A 23,636-nucleotide genomic window follows, 5' to 3' on the forward strand; every position below is an offset into this window, starting at 1 on the left:
ATACAAAAAAGGAAAAGCAGGCAACTCATTCCTGAGAGACCTGACTGGATGTATGGAGAGGCCAGAAAGGAGGATTTTGCTGTTTTTGTGTTATTCTAGAATTCTGCAACTTCTTTCATTTTTCTTGTTATTTCTCTGAAGAAGATTTGGGGAACATCGGTCATGGCCACCTTTGGGTTATTTTCTAATGTTAAATTCTGAAAAATGACAAATCACCATGTGTAGGGTTTGGCAAAATGCTGTTTTTGTATGGCCCGCCAGCTAAGAATGGTTTTTGCATTCTTAAAAGATTATGAAAACAAAGAATAGGTAACAAAGTCCACATGCATGTGGTCCAGAAAGCCCAAATTATCTGGTTCTTTACAGAAAAAGTTTGCCAACCCGTGATCCAGTCCATAAAAGTGGTATTTCATTTCCTCCTAAATAATTAGAGCAAAATTACAAAGTTTAAGGAATCTATGACTCATAAAACCTAATTTATAGGAAACGTACAATTATAGGATTAAGGCTTTCATATTTTTCTCAACTGCAAAATAATCCCTTCAAACTCCTAAATGAAAGTAATCTTCATCTATTTAATATTCGCTTGCTTATTTCTCATTTGGTGATTGCAGGGTGTGGAAAAGGAAGAGGGGTCATGGAAATAGATGACAAAAGATCAAAAGTAGACAGACTTATTATTGGGTCTGCACACAAGGCCTGCAGTTGGCTGGCTCTTGGCTAACCACAGGCTGACTACCCAGTCATGACTGAAAAGTGAAATTTGCTTCAAGTCTGCCAAAGTTCTAGGTTCTGAGATGTCATGTTTAATGATGTCATAGAGAAGTTATCCTTCTATTCCAGCTAGAATCCTTTAACGAGAAACTGCTACGGTGAGCCAACTGAACCAACAGGCGGGTTTCGTCAGCAATTCCCAGTAAATCATGGTTCAGATTATTAAAGACATGGCAAGTATTTATTTGGCTTCACTGATATTTCAAAAGAGACCACCTTGAGAACAGATTTGATAAACTTTAAGAATGATTTCCTCTATTAGTATTCCTTCACTGCTCTGTAGCAAGAGGAGATTTTTTTAAGTTTTGCTCTCCTTTTTATTGCTCGAGGGATGGCACTTTGTAGAGAGTAGACAAGGGACGAATTGATCAAAAGGGTTTTGTTCCTCCCTGATTCTCATTTCTTCCTCTGACTCTAGCTGAATCCAGGCCAACTCCTAACACATCCTGTCCTGTACCTGATCCCACTGATTCCACCTTAGTTGTACCTGGAACACGCTATGAAAGTAAAAGTCCGTATATTTCTCTTATTCTAGAAAGCAGAAACCTCAGACATGCCTATGCAATAGGGTAGGAAAAATGACAGTCAATAGTATCAACAATTTCTTCAGTGGTATTTTATAAAGCCATTTTCTATCCATTATCCAGTGTTACTGCCACAAAAAATCTAAATGTATAGATAGGCTAGGGAGATTTCTTTATGTATAAAGAAGAAATTTGCCTCTAAAAGAGTGGTTAAGGTCCTACACCATATTGGAGGGAAATGGACATTAGAACCCAGACATTCCGATGCTGGGCCCTGTTACAGGAGGCATGGACCTGGAGGGAAGGGGGAAGGCATAGGGCCTGGGCCTGCCATCCATCAGCATCTTCTGACTTAGACTTCTGATATTTTCACCAAACACAGCTATATATAAGGTCACAAAAATGAGGCTGATCAGATTGAAAGAAGGCATTGCTGTATAGATTTGCTATAAGAAAATGTTTTAAAATAGCACACATTTGCTAATGTATTTGGTACTGCTTTTTTTTATTTTCTGGGAATCTCAGAGCCTCGCTAGCCCCCTGAAACACCCTCTCCATTCCTCAGAGACCTCTCTTGAGGGCCTGTTGTCTCCTTCATGTCTGTATCCAAATGTCGCCTTCTATTTGAGGTGGACCTTGGCCACCCAGACTACAACTCCAATCCAGCTCATTTCCTTCCTTTCAGCTTTATCTTTCTCCTTTTGTCTTTATTAGCAATGATCACTAACACATTGCATATTTTACTTACTGATCTTACCATCGGCTTCTGCCTCTAAACATAAGCTCCAAGAAGGCAGGGAAATGTTTTTCTGTTTTTTGTTTTTTGTTTTTTGTTTTTTTTTGTACACAGCTGTATCCTAGCAGTGTGTCCATTACTTGGCATAGCATCAGTCTCAATAGGTACTTGTCAAATCAGTATGTATCCTATGGGGGTATTCCCTTCAGAGGACTTAGCCAAGTCAAATTCATGAATCCCGCTAGGCCAGTTTACACCCTAGCAACTGCTGAGAAGTAAGGGTGTTGAGGGCTTGTGAGGATGGCATCTACTGTATAATTTCAGAAGCAAGTGAGAAATGGAAGCTTGGCATAGCTCTCTTGAGGAGTTAAGTAACCCCCATCCTAGAGGAATATGGGTAAAGAAAGAGAGCATATCTTCTTTAAGTCATCTGTTTCATCTGCTTGAAACTAAACCAAATGGCAACATAATTGTCAAGATTCCCCTATTACAGAGCATTATGCCATTTGTATGGAATTAACCCCATCCCTAATTCCAATGATAGACCCTGCTTGACTTGATCTAATTAATGATCCCATCCCCCATCTTGATGATTGGTCCAGGGATGAGCACATGATAGAATTAGGGCCAGTGAGAGGGAGAGCAAATCCCATTGCTAGGAAGAACTCAGGGAATGATTTTGTGTAGTGCTTAAGGAAAGGGACTCTGGATTAGGCTGCCTAGGTTAGCAGCCCCAATCAGCTGCTTGACCAGGAGAAAGTTAATAACTTTTGTTTTTTTCATCTGCAAAATGGAGATAAAACTAATACCCACTCCAGGGGGTGGTTGTAAAGATTAAGGGAGAGGACACCAGGTGCAGAGTACATTAGCTACTATTGTTGCAATTCCAGTGAGAAAAGGAAAAATAAATCTTGAACAGAACACTATATATTAGCAAATCATTCATCAACTAAACACTGCATGAGCACTTACCATGTGCCCAGTCAGAGGCCATGGAAGTTCAGGAGCAAATCAGGATTGAGTTCTGTAGGATGTTGGGGAGACAAGCCATGAGGGAAAAACCTAGTGTGGGCAGTCATTATCCATAAAGCAAGGAAATTATGATAAAATGATCTGAGGTTCTAGAAAGGGAAATCTTTACTTAGGTGATCTGGACAGCTGATGGAAAATTCAATGAAGATATTCAGTGAGAAGCATGTCAAATCCTTAAATGTGTGGTTTGACTACAGCTTTGGTAATGATTACCTCCCAAAACAAAACAAAAACAGGAAATGGATTCAAGGTGTTAGATTACTTCTTCTCCTTTTAAATTTCACTATTAATGCATGTTTAGGTCCTTGTTAAAAAAGTCAAATATAGATGTCCACCTTGAACAACTATCCACCACTACCCTTCACCCCTTATCTTTCATTGGCCAATCTCACTTCTCCCCGCAGGTAACCTATCATTACAAACCACCACTTGGTAAATACACTCCTAATCACTTTTTGCAGATTTATGCGTCACTTATATATACTTAGAAAGGTAAATGTATGTGACCTCAGGGACTTTTGGGAAAGGTGTGTCTCCTGGAGAACGATAGTGGCAGGGTAACTCGTTTAGGTTTTTAAGAACTGAAGTGTCATTTATTCTCTGCAAGGCTTTATGAGATGCAGTGATTATGCATATTTCTTCATTTATGCTCTGGTGTCAGGATGAATTAAAAACATTTTTGAAAGCTGCCGGATGCAAACTTGTGGTGGTTGAATTCTCAGCAAAATGGTGTGGTCCTTGCCAGAAGATTTATCCTCTTGTTCATGTAAGTATCACCTGTATATATTTCCCAGTTTTAGAAGGAATTTTAAATCCCCTAATAATTTTCTCAAGCTTAAAAGTTTGCACTTATGAGCCATATGGAATTCATTTTTTGAAGCATCCTGATTATCCTGATGATAATATACCAAGATCTAATTAAATCATTGTATGCACACCCAGAAGATTAATACTACTTATCTATGGATAATTCTGCAAGGAGCATCAAGATGTGCAAAAGACTACAATTGTACAGATGAATGGATTATTCATAATAATGACATTTTACCAAAGTTCCAGAGTTCAGAACTTTTAAATATTGGAATAGTTTATAGAAAAAATATGAAACATAAAAATATGTTTTTAACTATAATATAAAAGAATAAATTTCTCCCATCCTTCAACCCTATTATCACATCTTATGTCTTACATATTCTTTCATGTCTTTTCTACTTTATAAAATATCTTAGTAATATATTCTAATTAGTTATAATCATATAATTTTATTTGGGTCTTTTTTCCATGTACACATTCATTCATCTTGTAGGGTCTCCAGATTATAACTTTAATGTCTATACAGTGTTTTATGTAGTTAATTTCCTTATTGCTCCACTTAAAAGTTTTCACTATTTTATTTATTTTTGGTATCATATGCCACAGAAAGAACCTCAGGGCATTTTCATTGGTCCTTATCATGGAGAAGTTTCACACTTATGATCAATTTTGTGAAATCTATTTCTTCAAATTTAAGGAAGTTTTGATTTCTCTACACAACTGAAAATACTCTGGTTTCTTTTCGGCAAGATTTCTAACATTTCAATTTGAACTTTTTTTTTTTAATTTTTTTTTGTTTCCCTGTTCTTTTTTTTTTTATGTTCAGTTAGCCAACATATAGTACATCATAAATTTTTGTTGTAGTGTCTTAAATCTACCTGAATTCATTCTAACTACCGCCACAACCTTTGACAGTGATTTAAAAACAAACCTATATCCAAGTACAGAAATTGGCTACATGACATCTCAATATCCATGCTATGCTTAAAATTCTTGGAATATCCAGAAGAAACATTTTATTATCTCATGGGCCCCTTTATTCTGACACTCAAAACTTGAAGAAAAAAGTGTTCAGTGTTCAGCTTCCAGAGTATAAATATACTCACATGCCACAAAGTCAAAGCTGATCAAATTCCAGCAGCCAACATGTAACATTTTCAGACAGTGCAATGAAATCTAAGGCTTAGTAACTCCTCCCTTCATACGTTTGCCCTAAAGGCAGTAACAGCTCTGCCACTCTTTAGTCCAGGCTCCTGCAGCTCTTCCTATACCCATTCCTACCTTTATAGATATAGTTAGCCCTTTGGAGATAAACTTCCCCAAATGATCCTAATTTGAATGTGCCATCTGTTTCCTGTTGGAATCCAGATTAATGCAAATATAGTTTTAAAATAAATTTTGGTGCATTCATTCTGAAATACTATCCAGATGTTAAAAAGAATCAAGTAGACCCATATGGAATGGTGGCATTGTCTCCAGGACAATGTAGTATTAAGTAAAAAGAGTACAATATAGAAAAATGTATATAGTATGGTCCCATTTATGTAAAACAGACATATACATGTATGTGTATATAAACACATGTATATATGTACAGAAAAGGGGAACAGAAGGATGCATATCAAAGAAGCTTTTTTTTCAACAAAATGCTGTTAAATTTGGATTCCTTTATTTTTCTTGTAATGTTTGAACTTTTGTGTGATAATGTATTCAAGTACCATGTGCATAATTTTTTTAAACTCCTAGTACATAAGGGGGTGGAGAAAAGGCTTTACTTACCCTAGGTCACTTTATTAGTCAGAGATCAAAGCAGGCAACAGAAACCAAATTAAACAGAAAAAAATTTTAATACAAGGAATTAATTGCTTTTAAAATTATTGAAAGACTAGATGAATAGGTTCCATGAATGACTCTCTAAGAACACCACATACCCACCTTTGGGGATCCTGACTTAGCCATAATCAGAAGTGAGGGGGGGTGATGGGAGGCCACCACCACCCCCCACCACCACCCCGGGAGGAAAAAACAAACAAACTGACAATAGAGCAGCAGTTGGGAATCAGAACCAGAATCATGAGGCTCCTGCTGTCACGAGTGCTTCTGGACGTCCAGAGAGCTGATGTCTGGGCACCAGAGCCTGAGTCTGGTTTCTGCTGCTGCCTCCAGCACAAACACTTCCATTACCCAGAGTCTTGCTTTCCAGCAGAAACATCCGAAGACAAGAAGAAAGTACCTGCTGTCTCACTTCGGCCTTCCATATCTTTCCTGCATGTATCTAATGGTAAAACCAATTTGCATCCAGAACTCTAGCTGCAAGGGACCCTTTGCCTTCCCAGGCTTTGCAGGAAGGTGGAATGGAAGTTAGCCAGCTAAACTTCTGTAAAAGGACAAGGCAGTCAATATTTTCAAGTTTGCGGGCCCTGTGGTCTCTGTGATAACTACTCAGCTTCGCTGTTGTAGTGCAGAAGCATCCAGTGGCAATGCACAAATGAACAGGCAAACCGTGTTCCAATAAGATTTAATTTACAAGACCATGTGGAGACCTGGCTTTGTTCTACAGGGTGCAGTTTGCTGACCCTGGGTGAAGAGGATCACCAGGCATAAAACCCTGAAAAGAGCACTTCTGGGAAAGGAGAAGTTATATATTTGTTGAGAAATTGCATGGTATGATCATGGGAAGACAAATAGTCTGTGAGGCTAACTTAAGTGTACACGGTGGGAGTGGTGACAAATGAGCTTCAAATGGAAAGTTGAGGCCAAATCAAGAAGGACCTTATGTTATAATTTAATGAGTTGCTGTAGATAGGAGAATTTTAAAAAGGGTTTTGCCATGGTCAAATGGAGGTTTGTAGAGAATATTTTTAGCCATGCTGTATACAAATGGATTAGAAAGACTGAAGGCAGGTAACCCAAGGTGACAACAATCTCAGTGATAGGTTTTCCAAAACTAGGGCAGTGGTTTTGGAGAAAAAAGGAAAGATCAAATTCAGGAGATAATTAAGAGTTAAGACCAACAGAATAGGTGACCAAATGGTAGCAGACTACATACGAGGAAGAACAGAGCAGAAGGAAGAGTGGTTGGGGTTGGGGATGGGGTCCTAGGTGGATGGAAAGGGATAATGAGGGAAGGCAATGTCCATAGGGGAACCCCAACCTAGCAAAGAACCTGTATCTATCCCATGTATATGTACTACTTGATGCAAAAATGGCAACTGCCATAACCCTATCCATTTCCTGACAGACTTGTGAGGTTCTGAAAATGTCATAAATACAATTAGATGTCCACATGGGTGAAACTCATTCCCATAACTCCTACTAGGGAACATCCATATATCTTCAAACTCTAAAAGTGCAAGTCAATTGCCCTAGAGTTCGTGGGTGATACCATTTTCCTGCCAGACATAGAGATGCTGCTGACCAAAATCAGCTTCTTTTCTGTCTGAAAAATACTCTGAAATCCCAGAGGCTTTTGGGTCTATTATCTAAGAGTTTTTCCCCATTTTCACAACCTTGATGGGTCGCTGAAGAAAGAACTCCCACTTCAGTCCCAACCCACAGACAAACAACTGGAGAGAATCCCTACAACAGAACTCTGCACATATCCACCTAATGTCCCCATGCCATGCTTCTCCCTGCTTCTCCGTGGGAGCAGCTCCCAGTGCAAGCTCCGTCTGTTCCTGTCTCCACTGTCTCTGGACACCTCATACCATCAGAAAGAGGTCCCATTTGAAATAGGTCACTGGAAATGCCTGAGATAGGATGTTAAAGCAAACAAATCAAGATGCTATTAAGTGTCCTTAAGGTATGAACACAGCTGTCTGAAAAAAAACCCCAAGAGCTGACATTTACCTGCTGCTGCTGTGTCCACTACTCTCAGACCCGTTATCAACATCTTTGTCACCACTGCTGCCAAAGATGCTTTCAGAACAAAACAGAATCAGAAGAGAGTTGCTTCTTTCCTCCTCCCACCTTCTGTTTTCCTGCAAATGCTTCCCATTAGCAGAACCTACATGGAAGACAGCTGACAAAGGATCCTGGAAAGTATAGTTTCAAAACATAGTAGAGCATGGAAGACGTCAATGGAAGCAAAGAGCAATTGGCCAGGGGTCAGCGCACGTATTTTTGTATCACCTCGGTCATAAAGGCCTCTCAAAAAACCTGGCAAAAGGTGAAGGTGAAAGCAGAGTTTGGGTATTTGGTTCAGAAATCTGTATTTTGAAGACCACTGAAGGCAGCCCCCCACCTCCGGCCACTCCGGGACAAAGCTACTACCTGTCCCTTCACCCTGCAGAGTAAATCTGGACCCACCACACACATGTCATGATTTCTTTGCATCCTGTCCTTTCCCAGCTTCGAAACTCTGACCTTCAGTCTGGTTCTTTAGCCTCTGGTTCTGCCACTGATCTTTCCTTGACCTTGGTGTCATCCCATATTTGACTTCGGTGCTTCAAGTTCCAGGCCGTAGTGAAATGCCAGAGTGATGCTTAGCTCTCCTGAACAACCTTTTTGTCCGTTGTTTGTTTTTGCCAAGAGACAAGTGTGTACTTCTAGTGTGTGATTTAGTATTAACGCTAAGCTAATAGGAGCTTTTATTCCTTTATTTTGAAGGCAATGTCTCTGCAGTACCAAAATGTAATGTTTGCTAATGTGGATGTGGATGATTCTCAGGTAAGCATCTTAAATCCTTCCATGGGGATACATAAAATCCAAATGCACTGTCATTTACAACACTACCTCAGTGACCATATAATCAATTTTAAGTCGAGTAGAATTTCATGATTTTTTCTGATGATTGGTAGTAAACTTCCTCATAATGTTCTTGTATGTTTTGTATTAATTTTGAAGTATGTGATCAAGTATGTGACTCTCTTGCTGCCCCCTCCCCTCCCATACTATGGCAGACTTCCCAGCATTTTTCTCCACTTGCTCTGAGCTCTGCCCCAGAATCCTGCTGAGCAGAATTGCTCTGTGCAGATAAAACCAGGTGGTGGTGTTGGGCTCAAGGTGAAAAGTGGCTTTCACCCTTGTAGTAAATTATGAATCAGTTTCTAAAACCCAACTCAATGCATTACAGACATTTTAATATACCTTGCTTTCCTCTTGCTTTAGCTTATGCTTTTTGTGGGTTTTTTTTAAACATCATAAGTAATTCCAAGAAATCTTTCCTTCGTTTCCCTCCCTAGACCCTTCTTTCCTCACCCCCACAAAAATAATCAGCCTCATATCCTCAGTCGAAATGTGCCCTATTAATATACACAAAGTTTCTGAAAAATTATTCTTCCTAACATTTGTCCATTTATAACTCAGAAAAAAAAAAAACAGTAACAAGTGATCTTTGCACATATTGGATTGAATCTGAGCTTTAGAATATTAAAAAATCTATTATCCACCCATCCTTTTCTTTAATAGTTTTGTGACTTCTTATCACCTATAAACTTCAGTTTCTTCATCTGTAAAACAGGGCAAATAATATTTAACAGAATATAAAATGAGATAAAATACATAAGATATATGACATGGTGCCCAGAACATAATAGAAGTTCCATTTCTCCATTTCCTTCAGGCTTCATCAAAATGTGACAGTGTTTAAGTGCCCTTTACACTGAATCATATATTGTGCATTCAGAATACACCTAGGATCATTATCTCTTTGTCCTTTTTTATATTCACAGAGTTGTGCAACCATCCCTATCATCAATTTTAGACCATTTCACCACTCCAAAAAAAAAAGACTACTTTTGGAGTTCCAGTGGTCACCCCCAGTTCCTTCTATCCCAACTCTGGGCAGCCATAAGTCTATTTCTGTCTATAGATTTGCTTATTCTGAACATTTCATATAAATGGAATCATCGAATAGGTGGTCATTTGTGATGAGCTTCTTTCACTTAGCATGAGTTTTCAAGGTTCTTCCATGTTGTAGCATGTATCAATATTTTATTCCTTTTTATTGATGAATAATATTCCATTGTATGGCTACCCCACCTTTTATTTAGCCATTCAACTGTTGATGGACATTTGGGTTGTTTGCACCTTTTGACTTTTATGAGTAATGCTAGTATAAACATGTATGTATATAGTTTCATTTCTCTTGAGTACATATCTAGGGGTGGAATTGTTGAGATATGTTGTAGCTCTGTGTTTAACTTTTTGAGAAACTGGCATAATGTTTTCTAAAGCAGCTGCACCATTTTATATTTCCACCAGCAGTGTGTGAGGGTTCTGATTTCTCCACCTCCTCACCAACACATATTATTGTCTGCCTTTTTGATTATAGCTCTTTCCCTTTTAAGGTGAAACAAAATGCACAATTTTCTTTAACAATAATTTATTTATTAGTTGTCATTGCTGTGGTCATGAAAATTATAATTTAATGTGTGTGTGTGCATATGTGTTATGGGTGGCAGGGGAGAGATTCACCCCATAAAATGATAGGTATATTAGAGAGAAAAGTCCAGTTCTGTTGATCCTGTGGGTGGCTAATTTTCTTTTGACTCTTGAACAAGATAAACAAAAACTGGCATTTGAAAGCAGATTGTAATGGATTAAAACAATTGGAATTCTGACATACTTTCTTGCCTTTTGGTTCATCTTTCACAAACATGGGCAGTGAAGGGGGAAGTAGGGCTTAAAAGAAAGAGACACGTAAACCTCACTTAACATGCAAGACGAGCATTATCACCCCATGTCTCAAGTGTGCGTTATAAAGATACCTTTATTCTTCCTTATTTTTGCAACGTGCTGTGTCCATATTGGGTTCCACTGGGGTCCCTCTGCAATCTTTCACAAGTTCTTTTAAATAGAGCTTGTTTAGTCCTTTGGCATCTGTTCTATTTTGGCCTCCATCTCTCAGCCCTCTCCTAGGGCTCTGGGAGGAGAAAACTCAGGAATTCAGAGAGTAACCATTTTCTATTGTAACATTCCTAGAAGCTTTGACATTCCTTGGCAAGAGAATCTACCAAGTGTTAGCTGTCCCTGGGCTTTCAGACATGCCTCCTGAGAAGTCACCAAGTTCCGGGCTCAGTACAGAGAGAGGATACCAAAATTGTGACTTCATGCCTTTTCTTTCCTTTCCCAGGAGTTGGCCCAAACTTATCATATCAAAGCAGTACCCACATTTCAGATGTTCAAGCAGGCCCAGAAGGTATGTTTCCATGGTAACTGGCAGAGTTGAATTATAGAATCATCAGAATCTAAAAAAAGACCTGGGGGTATCCAAGATGGATGAAACAACTGCATTTATTTTTAATATTTAGCAATGGAATTCTTAGTTTCTGAACTTCCCATATGGGCAAGGAGTACCAAAAAATGCAAGAATTATAATAAATCTCCACATTCAGACCATCTGAGATATCCAAATCCATAAGAAATATCTCACTATTGTTCCTATCTTATCCCTTTTGATGGGACAGAACCATCAAAAAAGAATCTTACAGAAAAGGACATGATGAAATTCTCACACAAATGTCTACAAATTGTTAGCAACACTTGGGGAAATAGTAATCAAAAACAATCACAAGGCAATATAACCTAGTGGTTGAGCATGCAGGCTCTGGATTCAGGTCTCCGTGGTTCAAATACCTGTTCTACCGCTTCCTAGCACTTTACTTAAAAACCTCTTTGATCTCAGTTTCCTTATCTGTAAAAACAAAGATCATAAGTTTTCCCCCTCACAGGGTGTTGGGAGAATTAAATGAATTAACATGACTCAAGTTTGTAGACCCATCCTGACACACATTAAGTGCTGAGCATGTTATGGTAGTTGTTATCACGAAGATATTAATGAAATAAGATGTCTAAAATACTTCATGTGTGATGAAAGTAGGAATTCCACAGTATGGCTGGGAGCACTGAAAATTGTACATACCTTATGAAAAGTGGCTTTGCAGCATGCTTAAGAGGAACAAATTGTTTATTCCCTTTCACACAATTACCCATTCTTGGGAAATTTGCTACAGAAATACCTCAAGGAAAAATAAGCGGCTAAGTGTATAGTAATTGTAGCATTCCTTCTAATGAAATATGAAAGCAAGCTAAATGTCTTTTCTAGTAGAACTGCTAAGGGATTTGTGATACATCTAGCGTGCAATTAAAAGTGTAAGGAAGAACATATGTAAAGCAAAAATATTCAGGCTTAAACTTTGTGAAGATTGTGTCTACAGCATAACAAATGAAAGCAGTTGATAGGCTAGCTATAGAATTTCATTTTCAGCTTCTATTTGTTGGGTATTCACTGTCATAATTGGTGCAATAGATATAAATAATTCTTCAAAAAGAATTAATACTACCTATTCCCTCTTGAGTGTTTCCTTGAAAATTGAACCTTTTGAGCATATGCACCCTCAACTCCCCACTCCCCACATATCAAATTGTTCATGTGTCATTTTTTATCTTCTTCTCTTCCATCTCAGAGTTGAGAATGCTTCCTTCTTTCGAAATGGATTTCATCCATTGTACCTTTTTTTTATTATGTTATGTTAATCACCATACATTACATCATTAGTTTTTGATGTAGTGTTCCATGATTCATTGTTTGCGTATAACACCCAGTGCCCCATGCAGAACGTGCCCTCTTTAATACCCATCACCAGGCTAACCCATCCCCCCACCCCCTCCCCTCTAGAACCCTCAGTTTGTTTTTCAGAGTCCATAGTCTCTCATGGTTCATCTCCCCCTCCGATTTCCGCCCCCTTCATAGCTGGGTGATAGACACTGGGGAGGGTATGTGCTATGGTGAGCTCTGTGAATTGTGTAAGACTGTTGAACCACAGATCTGTACCTCTGAAACAAATAATACATTATATGTTAAAAAAAAAAAAAGAAGAAGATCATCCATTGTACATTGATTGCATTCCCTCCCTTATGCTCCAGGTCTCGATCAATCAGCTATCTTCTTTCAGACCTGGTGTTTGGACACTCAATTTTGCTACCGACTGCCATTCTTCATTCTCTATCAAGAGTTCTTTGATTTTCCTCCAGGGAACCATGCCCTTTCCCGTTCTTGGTCCATGTGCTTCCTTAGGGCTCCATCTCCAAGCCTGGACCTACGAGTGAACTCCATCCCCATCAAGAATGGGCCCTTGACTCCGATCAAGCCAACTGAAGCCCAACCAGAGCTAATTCTAAGACTTGGTTTAAGCAGCTAGGTAAAAGTCTTCTCTTTTGATTTCACTGGATTTGAACTTGGGAAGATATGAGGCTGATGGTAATACAACTAGCTTGCCACCACAGGGATCCTGAAAAAGAAGCCACCATACAGCAAAAAAGCAAAGTCAAACCAGGAAATACCAGGAGTGTTGATTGAACCCTGAATCTATCCATGCCTGAAGCCTGAACTACCCCCACAGATTCTTTAGTTATGCAAACCTGGGGTTGCTTTTGCTGTTACTTGCAACCAAAAAAATTTCTAATGACAAAATTAATGCTCTCTCAGACTACTCTCCTTCATTTCATGATCTAACTCTTGAAAAAGTAGAATATACTTATTGCCTTCAATTCTCATTTTCCACTTCTTCCTTCATCTGCTCTTTTAAAAGTCACAAGGGTCTTCCAGCACCTAATTCAAATAGCCATTTCTCAATCCTTGTATTCCTTGGTTATACAAAAGCACCATTAACTAATTAGCTTCTATATCCTGAAAACTTCCTTTTTGGCATCTATCCCTGATCCTTTCCCCCAGCTCTCCTCTAGCTTGGCTCCTGCTGTCCTAAAATATGAGTGTTTCCCAAGGTTCTCTCTTTTCCCCATTCTACTTCTTCTCCTCTAGTAATTTCATCCCTACGTATAGTTCCAGCTCTAACTACCTTTAACATAAACAAGTGCGATAGCCCTCCTCACCCCCAAGTTCACACCATAGCTCTGTTCTCTTCTCTAAATAGATCCTGGCACGGCTCCATGTATGTCATTCCCTTATTTAAAATTGGATCCCTCTTTCCCTCCATTGACTGCAGAATCAAGACTAATTCCTCAGATTCGAGTCTAGCATTCAAATTTCTCCACAATTTTGTCCCGATCTACTTTTCCAAGCCCATTTCAGTTTGACTCAGGCCTTAACTTCATGTATTTTTCTCATACTATTCCAAGCATCTGGAAGAGTTCCTGTCAGCGTCTAGAAGAATCCCCCCTGGGTAGAGAATACTCCTTTTGTGTTTGACTCATGAGCGAATGAACAAATGAAAGAGTAAAGGAAAGCTGCTGTCTTTGGCCCGCCTCCCACCACCAGCTCTGCCTCTCCTCCTCATTCTGTCCTCATGCCCATCTAACTCAGGTTTCTCTTCAGCTCAGAACAGCTCTCCGCTTTCATCTCTTCTGCAGCTGATATAGCTTAAGGTCTGCTGCAACCCAACAGTTTGTTCTCCACTTTATTAAACAAAACTTGAGTACTAGTGCTCAACTACTGTATGTCTAGGCTCTTGAGCAAATCCATAGCTATGCTTTTGAGGAAAAGCTTGGCCCTGCTTGGTCTCAGTTCTATATGGAGGTGGAGGAACTCTCAGTGGTGAGTGGGGTGACCTCTTGCATTCAATTATTTCTGAACAGGTTTCTACAGGATATGGATCCCTTTGGAATGGTTGGGAAAAAATGCCTGTATTCTAGGCATCATGAAGGATCTGAAATTTGAATTTTATGCCAGTTAGCTAATGGAAAATAAAATTAACTGAATTGATGACATTATTCATTAAGCTGATCTACCTCCCTATATTCTAATTCCACAGTCAGCCAGCCAATATCTGATTATAACATGGCTACCCATATTCTGATAAATGTTCTTGAGAACTGAGTGTCTCATTGAATATTACCAACTTAGCATCCTGGTTATGGAGTTATTTAAAAAACAACAACTACTTGAGATCATTTTTGTCATAATATTACAAATAAGTCTACTTCTAAACTTTGTGTAATCATATCTCCAGAAAGATTCATACTCGGATCAATTTAGACATCATTTGAAAACTTGCAAAGATTTGCAATGCTGGCTTCCACTTGACAGAGAATATCTATCTCCTGTGCAAAAGACAACAGCAAAATTATGGGGGCAGGAGATCCTAAAGAGACGGTACTACAAATCTCTTTACCTTTTTCACTCAATCCCCAGCATTTGGTATCTGAGATCCATATAGGGCTTCTGGAGGGCCCCCCACTTCTTCCACTGCATCCAGAGCTGCAGTCAAAACCTGAGACCTCTGAAATGCCCCCCAGGTTCTATCTTGCAATGATCTGCACAGGAAAATAACTGGAACCAGAGAAAATTGGGGATAACTGTGCAAAAGGACCAGTCTATGTGAATTTCCCTCCTCTCTCAATAGAATTGATTAGGAAATTTGCCAATGACATTCATTGTTCTCATTGGGGTGGAAAAAAATTAAATTCACTTCTTTGAGACCACTTCCATCTCTCTTTCATCTGGGACAGCACAGCTGAAAATTGACTTAGGAAAGCAGTTAAGTAGTATTTATCTAGTATTAAAAAAAAAAAAAAAACAAACCCAGAATCCAGTTTCTATTAAGGGATGTTATAAGAAATATGCTCACATTTCTGGTAAAACATCTGGCAAAGAACCACGATCCATATGCCTTTTAAAATATACATTGTATAAAAAGCCCTGTGATAATTCCTCATAGAACAGAGTTAGGAGAATATTTGCTACCCTCAAAAATATGATCTACTCCCTTGCATTAGATCAGAAGGCTTAGGGAATCCCTTGGGTTTCTCTTTTTTCCATTGCTGCCAATAATCTCAAGATTACTTCCTTTACTCAAACACAATAGCCTCCCTTATCTGCAGTTACCTGGCATTCCCTAATTGCCATCTCCATACTGAATCGTACTTGAATGGTTTTGTTACTTTATCTTGCCCTTGATTCTAGCTCATTTCAAATATTTTCAAAATACACAAAATATAAACAAATAAAACTTTAAAAAACTGAAACAGATAAAGCTGTGTAACAGTGACTCAGGGTCATGGTGGATAATGGGCATTACTTGATGCTGGAAGTTTTCATGCAGATTTGGATGGCCACCTAGCAGGGATGCACCATAAACACCAGTTGTTATTTCACAGTGTTGGGGCATAGGACAATGAAAGCAAATTCTAGGTAATAATGTGGGATTGTTCTTCCCGCTGTATTCCTTCGTGTTTTCACCTGGGACATCACATCCTGTTCCAGTAAGATTGACTATGGTTAAAAAAAAAAAAATTCTGCAGTGTCTTTCAGATGGGCCATCCAAAACCTTGGCTGATTTTTTTAACCAGAATATTATACTGTATTCTATTATATGTAGAAAAATACATAAATTACAATGTGCATATAGTACTAGTTATTCATTGAGTCTCTGAAGCCCATCTGTAGATCCCCTGGGTTAATAACATTGATTCCAGACCAAAGTTGACATATGTCAATGGAATAGCAGAAAGGAAGAGTAACAAAGATTTAGCAACTCTTGGCCAACTGCTTAAACATGGGCCAACATCAGAAATTGGTTCCATCTTTCATTCTTTGATATGAATAAATGGCTTCTCAAAGCACTTTAATCTATTCATAAGAGCAATGGGATATAGGTGCATAGATGCTGGTAAGTGAGTTATTTACAAATGATTAATTCAGAAGAACTGAGAGTTCCTATGCTCACATCGAGTGGGAGGAAGTGCCTGCCCCTTTGCTTGTGAACAGCAGGGTCATAGAAGTCATTTCCAACAAGCTCCCTTCTTCAAGTAGGTACAGAGATGAAAAGAATCCCCAAGGGGCAGCACCATTGTGTGCTCCAGAGGACAGGATTGATGTCTTCAAGAGATAGAGAAAATAAATGAGACAATAGGAAGTGAGGAGGATGGTGGTCCTTGGAGAATCACCCTCCCAAATGCTCCGCGTTCAAGTTCACAAGAAACAGTGCTTGACCCACTGCCCAAAAGAGTGTCTGTGGCTAGTTTTTGCTGTCTCTGGAGTCAGACAGCTGCAGGTTGAACCCCAGGTCTGCCTTTTATTAGTGGGTGACCTTGGGAATGTGCCTTCACCACCTTGAGTTCAGTTCCTTCTCTATGAAATAGGGGCTATAGCATGTGTCTTTGAACTGTTGTCATGAAAATTTGTGATAATGTATATAAAGTGCTTTAGCACTGGACTTGGTACATATTATAAAATAAGGTTATTGCTAGAGCCCCAGAATCTGTCTGTGCTCCTATCTCCCTGAAAATCTATGAATAAATAGGAATTTGGAAACAGTAGTTAGGAAAGACCTCAAAAACTCTTTGAATAACTACAATACCCATTTAAGCTAAGTCATCTTAGCATTCAAGAGTTACCGACCAGGGATATTCAAACTGTTAAGGATGGTGTTAGACACAGAGGGGTTCCACCTGAGGGAAAATAAAAGCACTCTCCCATAGTGTTCAGGTCCAAAACAGAGTTACATGTCAGCCCCATAAGTAGCTGATACATTGGCAGAGATTAATTGACTGGAAGGGGCAAGAACTAAGTGAAAGTGAGATGGAGGGAAAGTGAGAGAGATGGGTAGCAAACATTTAGCACCATTTAGCACCATTGCTAAAGATACAGGGCAGGGATTAGGGTGAGGCAAGTGAGGCAGGAGATTGCAAGTATAGGGTGGAATCCTGTCTTTATTTGAATTTTTGATATCTTGTTTATGATGGATTTTTGCATTAATGTTTAACTTTTAAAATATTTATTAAAATATTATTTATCTTGATTACTGAGTTCTGGGAACCCCTTAAATTTTACATCCTCCTCCTAGCCCTGCCCTCTAAATTTTAAATCATTGAACTGTAGGAGTACTTCATTCAGTGATTGGCTAGAAGGACTTAAAGATTCAATAGCAGGTTATACTTATAGCTAAGATTTATTACAACAGAAAATACAGAGCAAAAGCATCAGGAAAAAGATAAGCATTGGTAGAGTCCAGAAAGGTCAGCACAAGCTTCTGATGTTCTTCCTAGGCTGGAGACACATAGGAGTGCTCTGTTTCTCTCTATAGTAGTGAACTTCAAGGACATCTGTGGAATGTTTCTGCCTAGGGATGCTCTTTTGAAGCTCAGGGTCTGAGGCCTTTATGGGGGCCTGGTCACATAGACATATCTTGCTAGGCAACCATTGCTACAAAACTAGCTATGACAATGGAGACTAGGACCCCAACAATAAAACCAGGTGCCCATCATTAATATTGATGTTTATGCCAAGCAAGCCAATGTGGCTTGGTCCATCACTCCAGGTATATATAACAAAATCATCAATCATTAATACAAAGAACACTTTGGTGGGGGAGAGGACCCATTCTCTGGGGGGGTCGATGACGGATCAATCATGGTTTCCTTGGAGACAAGCAAGAGATAAGGAACCAGACCTGCTGTGTTAACTCTTCTCACACAGAATCATGGGGACAATTGTAAGTAGCAGTAGCATTAAATTGTGCTAATTACAGAACATGGCTTGGACGCATGTCAACAGACTTCCTATGATTCCCTTGAAGCCTAGACTTTGGAAATGACCCACCTAAGGGAGAATCTTGGGCTGCAGAGGAGAAACTTACCCACCTAGGTGAAGGAGATATTGCTGCTTTTCACAACTTTCATACTTCAAAAGTGAGGAGACAGGGTGATGATGGCCTTCCCGTCCTACCTGAGGCCTGTTTCAGATGTGCTTTCCAGAAAAAGAAAGACAGTGGGAGGAGAGCAGACCTGTCCCTTGGGCAGAGCACCTTCAAAAAGGCAGAGGATAATCATAAACTCATTCCTTTGTCTAGGCTCCACTGATATGCTCACCTCAACCTGGGGAGAAGTCAGTGAAGGGATTTCCCAGTATTGGACAGTTGAGCAGATTTTCCAATGGGAACATGAGAACAGGAGTATAGGCCATTGAAGGGAATGGCTCTGCAACCATTATTATCCCCATGAACAAATTTTCATCCCATACTTCTAGTAATGGGCAGAATGACATCTCTTCCTGCCAGAGTCCAAAATCACTCTTCCTGATTCTCAGTGTGGCTTAGGATAAATTCCCACATTAGACTCATGCTCCTTTTCCCCTTCAACAAAAAACCACATTGTACTGAGTGATGAGCTCTTAGGCAGCTTCACGTGTATGCTCAACACCTTCAGCTGATGGCAGTAGACTAAGGATGGCAGTAGACTAAAGCTTGGCAAACTGTGGCCCCAGGGTCAAATCTGACCCTCCACCAGTTTTTTGTAAATAAAGTTTTACTGGAACACAGTCATGTCCATCTGTTTAAGTATTGTCTTTGGCTACTATCACACTACTATAGCAGATCTGAGTAGTTTCAACACACAGCATATGGCCTGCAAAGCCTAAAACAGGTATTGGGCCCTTGCAAAAAAAGTTTGTCAACCCCTAACATAGAAAAGCACCTTAGTCAATATTTATGCCACTAGGCTTAAAAACAGGTAGGTAGCCAGAGTTTCTAAACCAGCTATAAGAAAATGAAAGCAAATTAATGTTTTACTGAAATCTCATTATGAACAAATTGAGAAGAAGACCAGTGTAGCTTAGAAAGAAATAGATAATAGATTGCTTTCATATGCTTTTTTCCTGAATGCAAATGCATATAAATTCAAGCTGTTTGAAACGACTGTTTCTAAGAGGCCCTGCCTTCTCGGTTTGATTTTGCTAAAGTCCGAAAACCACAGTTGAGCTGCTTGCATTTGTAAGGCCTGCCCTGCAACGTGTTGTGAAAGTCCAGGGAGAAGTGTGCAAACACCTGCAATGTGATGCAGATGGTCCTGGGCAAGGCATGGGTCTGGTTAAATCAGAGAAAGAATCCAAGATGGGATCAAAAAGTAATCAACACTGTCCACCTCTCAGCAGGTGGGGGTACTTGTCAATCTCTTGTTAGACATATTCCTCCCATCTCATTAATAAGATTTAATGCCTTAGCAAACCCTTTGTAAAGAAGAAAAGGAACATCATACTATTACAGCTTATAAAATTATATTGTATGTACAAACATTGCTACAGCCTTCTCCCAAAAAACTGTCTTGTGTTGGTTGGTTGTTTGGGCTCTTTCGTTTGTGTTGTTATTATTGCTTTGAGGATTTTGTTGTTGTTTTTAACTCAGTAAAGCAGTCTGGAAAATTGGCAAGCTTTCATTCAGCTGGTCCAAACCTAACTTCAGTATTCACTTAACCACATTGCCTACCAACTGTCCAAAGTATTTTATTATAATTATTCTATGAATGCATCATTAGACTCCTTAATTGATACTCTCAGAAGTCCATTTGTTAGGAAGGGACCCCCGTCTCTGGACCTTTTGCATTTTCTCAGTAACAGTAATATACTTTTTGCAGGTGATTGAATGTCTTTGGCATAAAAAAAAAAAAATGCTGCTGGTTGGACCTGGGTGATAGGTAAATGAGGGGGTAGGGAGTCACCTTATTATTCTCTTTCTGTGTATGTGTTTGAAAATGTTCATAATGAGGGGTGCCTGGCTGGCTCAGTCAGTGGAGTGTGTGACTCTTGATCTTGGGGTTGTGAGTTAGAGCCCCACATTGGGCATGGAGATTACTTAAAAATAAAATCTTTTTTTAAAAAAGTTCATAATGAAAGATTTTTTAAGTGACTGTTGGACATAGGTGGTTCTATAATGCATGGGTAGCCCCCCCCCATATCCCGTTGGGCTCTGCAAACTGGAACTCACCATTTTCATTAGCAGTCATTATGGGGGTGGCAGCACTGCTTAAACTGAAGGCGCTGAAAGAGAAGTAAACATTGCTTCCTAATCCCTCATAGTGGAGCATGCCTTTGAGAGACATAGCGAAACATTCAGATTAAAATGAGAAAACATTTTGAGCAGAAATTATATGCTGGTTTCCTTGCATATATCGCTCTTCAAAAGAAAGCTACCTATGTAATAAGCTCTTATCACTAAGCTGCTCCTCATTCATTAACTACATATATGAAGCTCCTGTGTACAAAGCCTCATGCTAGACATATGTCTCCTCAGGGAGACATATTCCATTTGCTTTTGGCAAACTGGACAAAAAATAAAATAGATAACACCTGGTCTCTGAAGCCTAACACTACCCAGAGTCTTGGACCTGTTCTTCGGTGGCCAGAAATCAGCTTAGCTCAGCTCACTTCAGGCCTAAAATCATTAACAGAGCATCTGCTCTGTATACGGTTCCTCGCTAGATACTAAAAGTATGGAGGGAAAAAAATGAGACAGAGTCCTCGTCTTTGGTCAGCTGCAAAAGATGATGTAACAAAATCAACTCTTGAGTAGTGGAATGCCCAGGTTCTGTGAGATTACAAAGACTTCATGAGTTAAATCTTGAAGGATGGTTAAGACTAACAGGTGAGAAAGAAGGGAAGAAGTGGGAGTTACAAAACAGTGTGGGTATGTATCAGGAATTTTTTGATAACAATACGATAGTATAAAATTATCACTAGAATATGAACTCCAGAGGGGATTTTTGTCTGGCATGTTTACAATGGCTGGCTCATAGTAGACACTTATTAAGTATTTATTCAATTAAATAAATAAGTGAATCCAATTATAATGCGTCGCTAGAGGTCAGAGTTTCAGGTGGAGGACAGTGAGGTAGACAGGACAAAATCAAGGAATCCCCGTAAGGACCTTGGATTTTATGGTGGTGGAGAAACACTGAAGAATTGTACAAAGACTAGATTTGTGTTTTTGATCTTCAAGGAGAAAGGGAACTAAGGGACGTAAGACTGAAGACAGACAAGTCATACGCTGTTGCTTAAGTTCAAGGGAAAGTTGATGAGGTAAAATCCATGAAATTCGGTGACAAATTTAGTGTCCCCTAAAGCCACCAGAATGGCTAACACGATAAAGAATGGGCAATACAAAGTCTTGTCAAGCATATGGAGCATATAGAGCACCCAGAATATTCATCCTCTGCTGGTGGAATGTAAATTGATAAAATCACTTCGGAAAACTGTTAGCCAAATCTGGTCATTCAGGTGGCCAAGCCCTGCCTATGTTCATGCCAGGGGTTCTTGTCTTTGTACCTGCCATGGGCTCAGGGGATTATGAAACTCCTTTCATGCCTATAGACACCATCCAGCTACCACCCGACTCATAGAAATGAAACACATTGTAAATCCTTTCTGACACCTTCCTCCCCGGCAGCCAATGCTATGAGAACTATTTATAGAGGAAATGGGTACAAACCAGGCAACCCAGATAAACCATGAAATTCTGCACCCACACTTAGGTAACCTTATTCTCAAGACTAAAAAGAGCAATTTGCTGTAATGGAAGTGGATTCATGGGCGAGCCGGTAAGTGAAATGGGATCAAGATGGAGTCAGAAGTCTGGGCTCTACTTTCAAGAAATAGAATGAACCATGATGCCCACAGGCAGCACCCAGATAGAATGCTGCTGCCTGGGGAAGCAGAATCATTAGAAGCAGGGATAGTTTCTTCTCTGCTATACACTGAGCATTGAAGTTGTTCTAGAACTTTCCAACCCCTGTCCCAAAGTCCTAACACCATTTCTGGCTGCTGAAACCTCCCTCACTGGAAACTCAGATCTTCAGCTAATCCCGTCCTCAGTTTGCCCAAATTCTACCTTCTCTACAAGCACATCATACAATTGGTACTAAAGTGATAATGCATGGTAAGAGTCTTAAACTTCCATATTTCATCAAATATAAGATGCCCATTGACAGAGGCACCATTATGTTACATACGACTGAAAAGTGTTGCAAATAAAATATACCACCCACTATGAGATACATCCTGAGTCAGAGATGTGACAATATGAAAAGAATATGTGCTTCTTAGAATCAGTTGGTTATAATACTGTCACCTGTGCAAAAGTCAGGGCATGGGAAATCACGTCTCATTTGATTTCAGGAAATCATATGTATGAATTAACAAGTCCTTAAGACCAATGTATAAAGGCTCTGAAAGGTTTCAATGATTGAGTTTTCTCATTTCTAACACATTATATGTTTTAGATCTCAGTTTAGAAGACTATTAAGGAGAATTATATAAATCTGGCAAAATGTTAGCATAAACAATTTTGAAAAGGTGCCAAATAATTGAAAACATCATGAATTTAATGTGTTAGATATGTATTTATATTTTAAGTATCTTTCAGACAATGGAAATGAGTAGAGGGTAATTTAACAGGAACAAAACTCCTCAAAGCTTTAACGTCTTTGTAAATATTTAAACCAATACATATTTCCCCTTGTATATTTGTGAACAGATTTTTGAATTTTGTGGAGCCGATGCTCAAAAATTGGAAGCGAAGATTCGAGAACTAATGTAAGCCGATCTCCAAGATAAAATACACTTGCAACATTTTAAAAGGCCGTGACTAGTGTGTTTGCATTTTTATTTGCAGCGAATATTGTTAATGCTCCATTCATTGGTCTTTCTCCTAACGCTTTACAGCTTGAAGCCCACCTTTTTTGCAGTCTCACTGCAAAATTGCTTAAAGCTCTTGTGGTATCAGAGAATGTATCACTTCCATTCTCTAACTTGGCCTTTCCACTTTTCATGCACATCTCTTAGGCAATGTTTTTATGACCTCCACAACAGAGGCCCCTGCATAGCTAAGTAATACCATGCCATTAAGAGGGCTTTCCAGAGATTGCCAAAGGTGGGATTTTTCACAGTGATCAAGAAACAAACAAGTGCCGGAGCACCTGGGTGGCTCAGTCGGTTAGGCGTCTGCCTTTGGCTCAGGTCATGATCCCGGGGTCCTGGGATCAAGTCCCACATTGGGCTCCTTGCTCAGCGGGGAACCTGCTTCTCCCTC

General features: G+C 39.4%; 1 protein-coding gene across 1 annotated transcript; it reads left to right on the forward strand.

The window, feature by feature from the left end:
- Positions 1 to 323: 323 nt before the first annotated feature.
- On the forward strand, positions 324 to 23,569 carry TXNDC8 (thioredoxin domain containing 8). Its single transcript, XM_035016602.1, has 5 exons — positions 324 to 404; positions 3,728 to 3,832; positions 8,488 to 8,547; positions 10,955 to 11,020; positions 23,082 to 23,569. The coding sequence occupies exons 1-5, from the start codon at positions 324 to 326 to the stop codon at positions 23,142 to 23,144; spliced, it is 375 nt and encodes a 124-aa protein (XP_034872493.1). The 3' UTR covers positions 23,145 to 23,569.
- The last annotated feature ends 67 nt before the right edge of the window (positions 23,570 to 23,636 follow it).

This window comes from Mirounga leonina, unplaced genomic scaffold (assembly GCF_011800145.1).
Source record: "Mirounga leonina isolate KUSES-001 unplaced genomic scaffold, KU_Mleo_1.0 Mir_170, whole genome shotgun sequence".
In the NCBI taxonomy this organism is placed as follows: Eukaryota; Metazoa; Chordata; class Mammalia; order Carnivora; family Phocidae; genus Mirounga; species Mirounga leonina.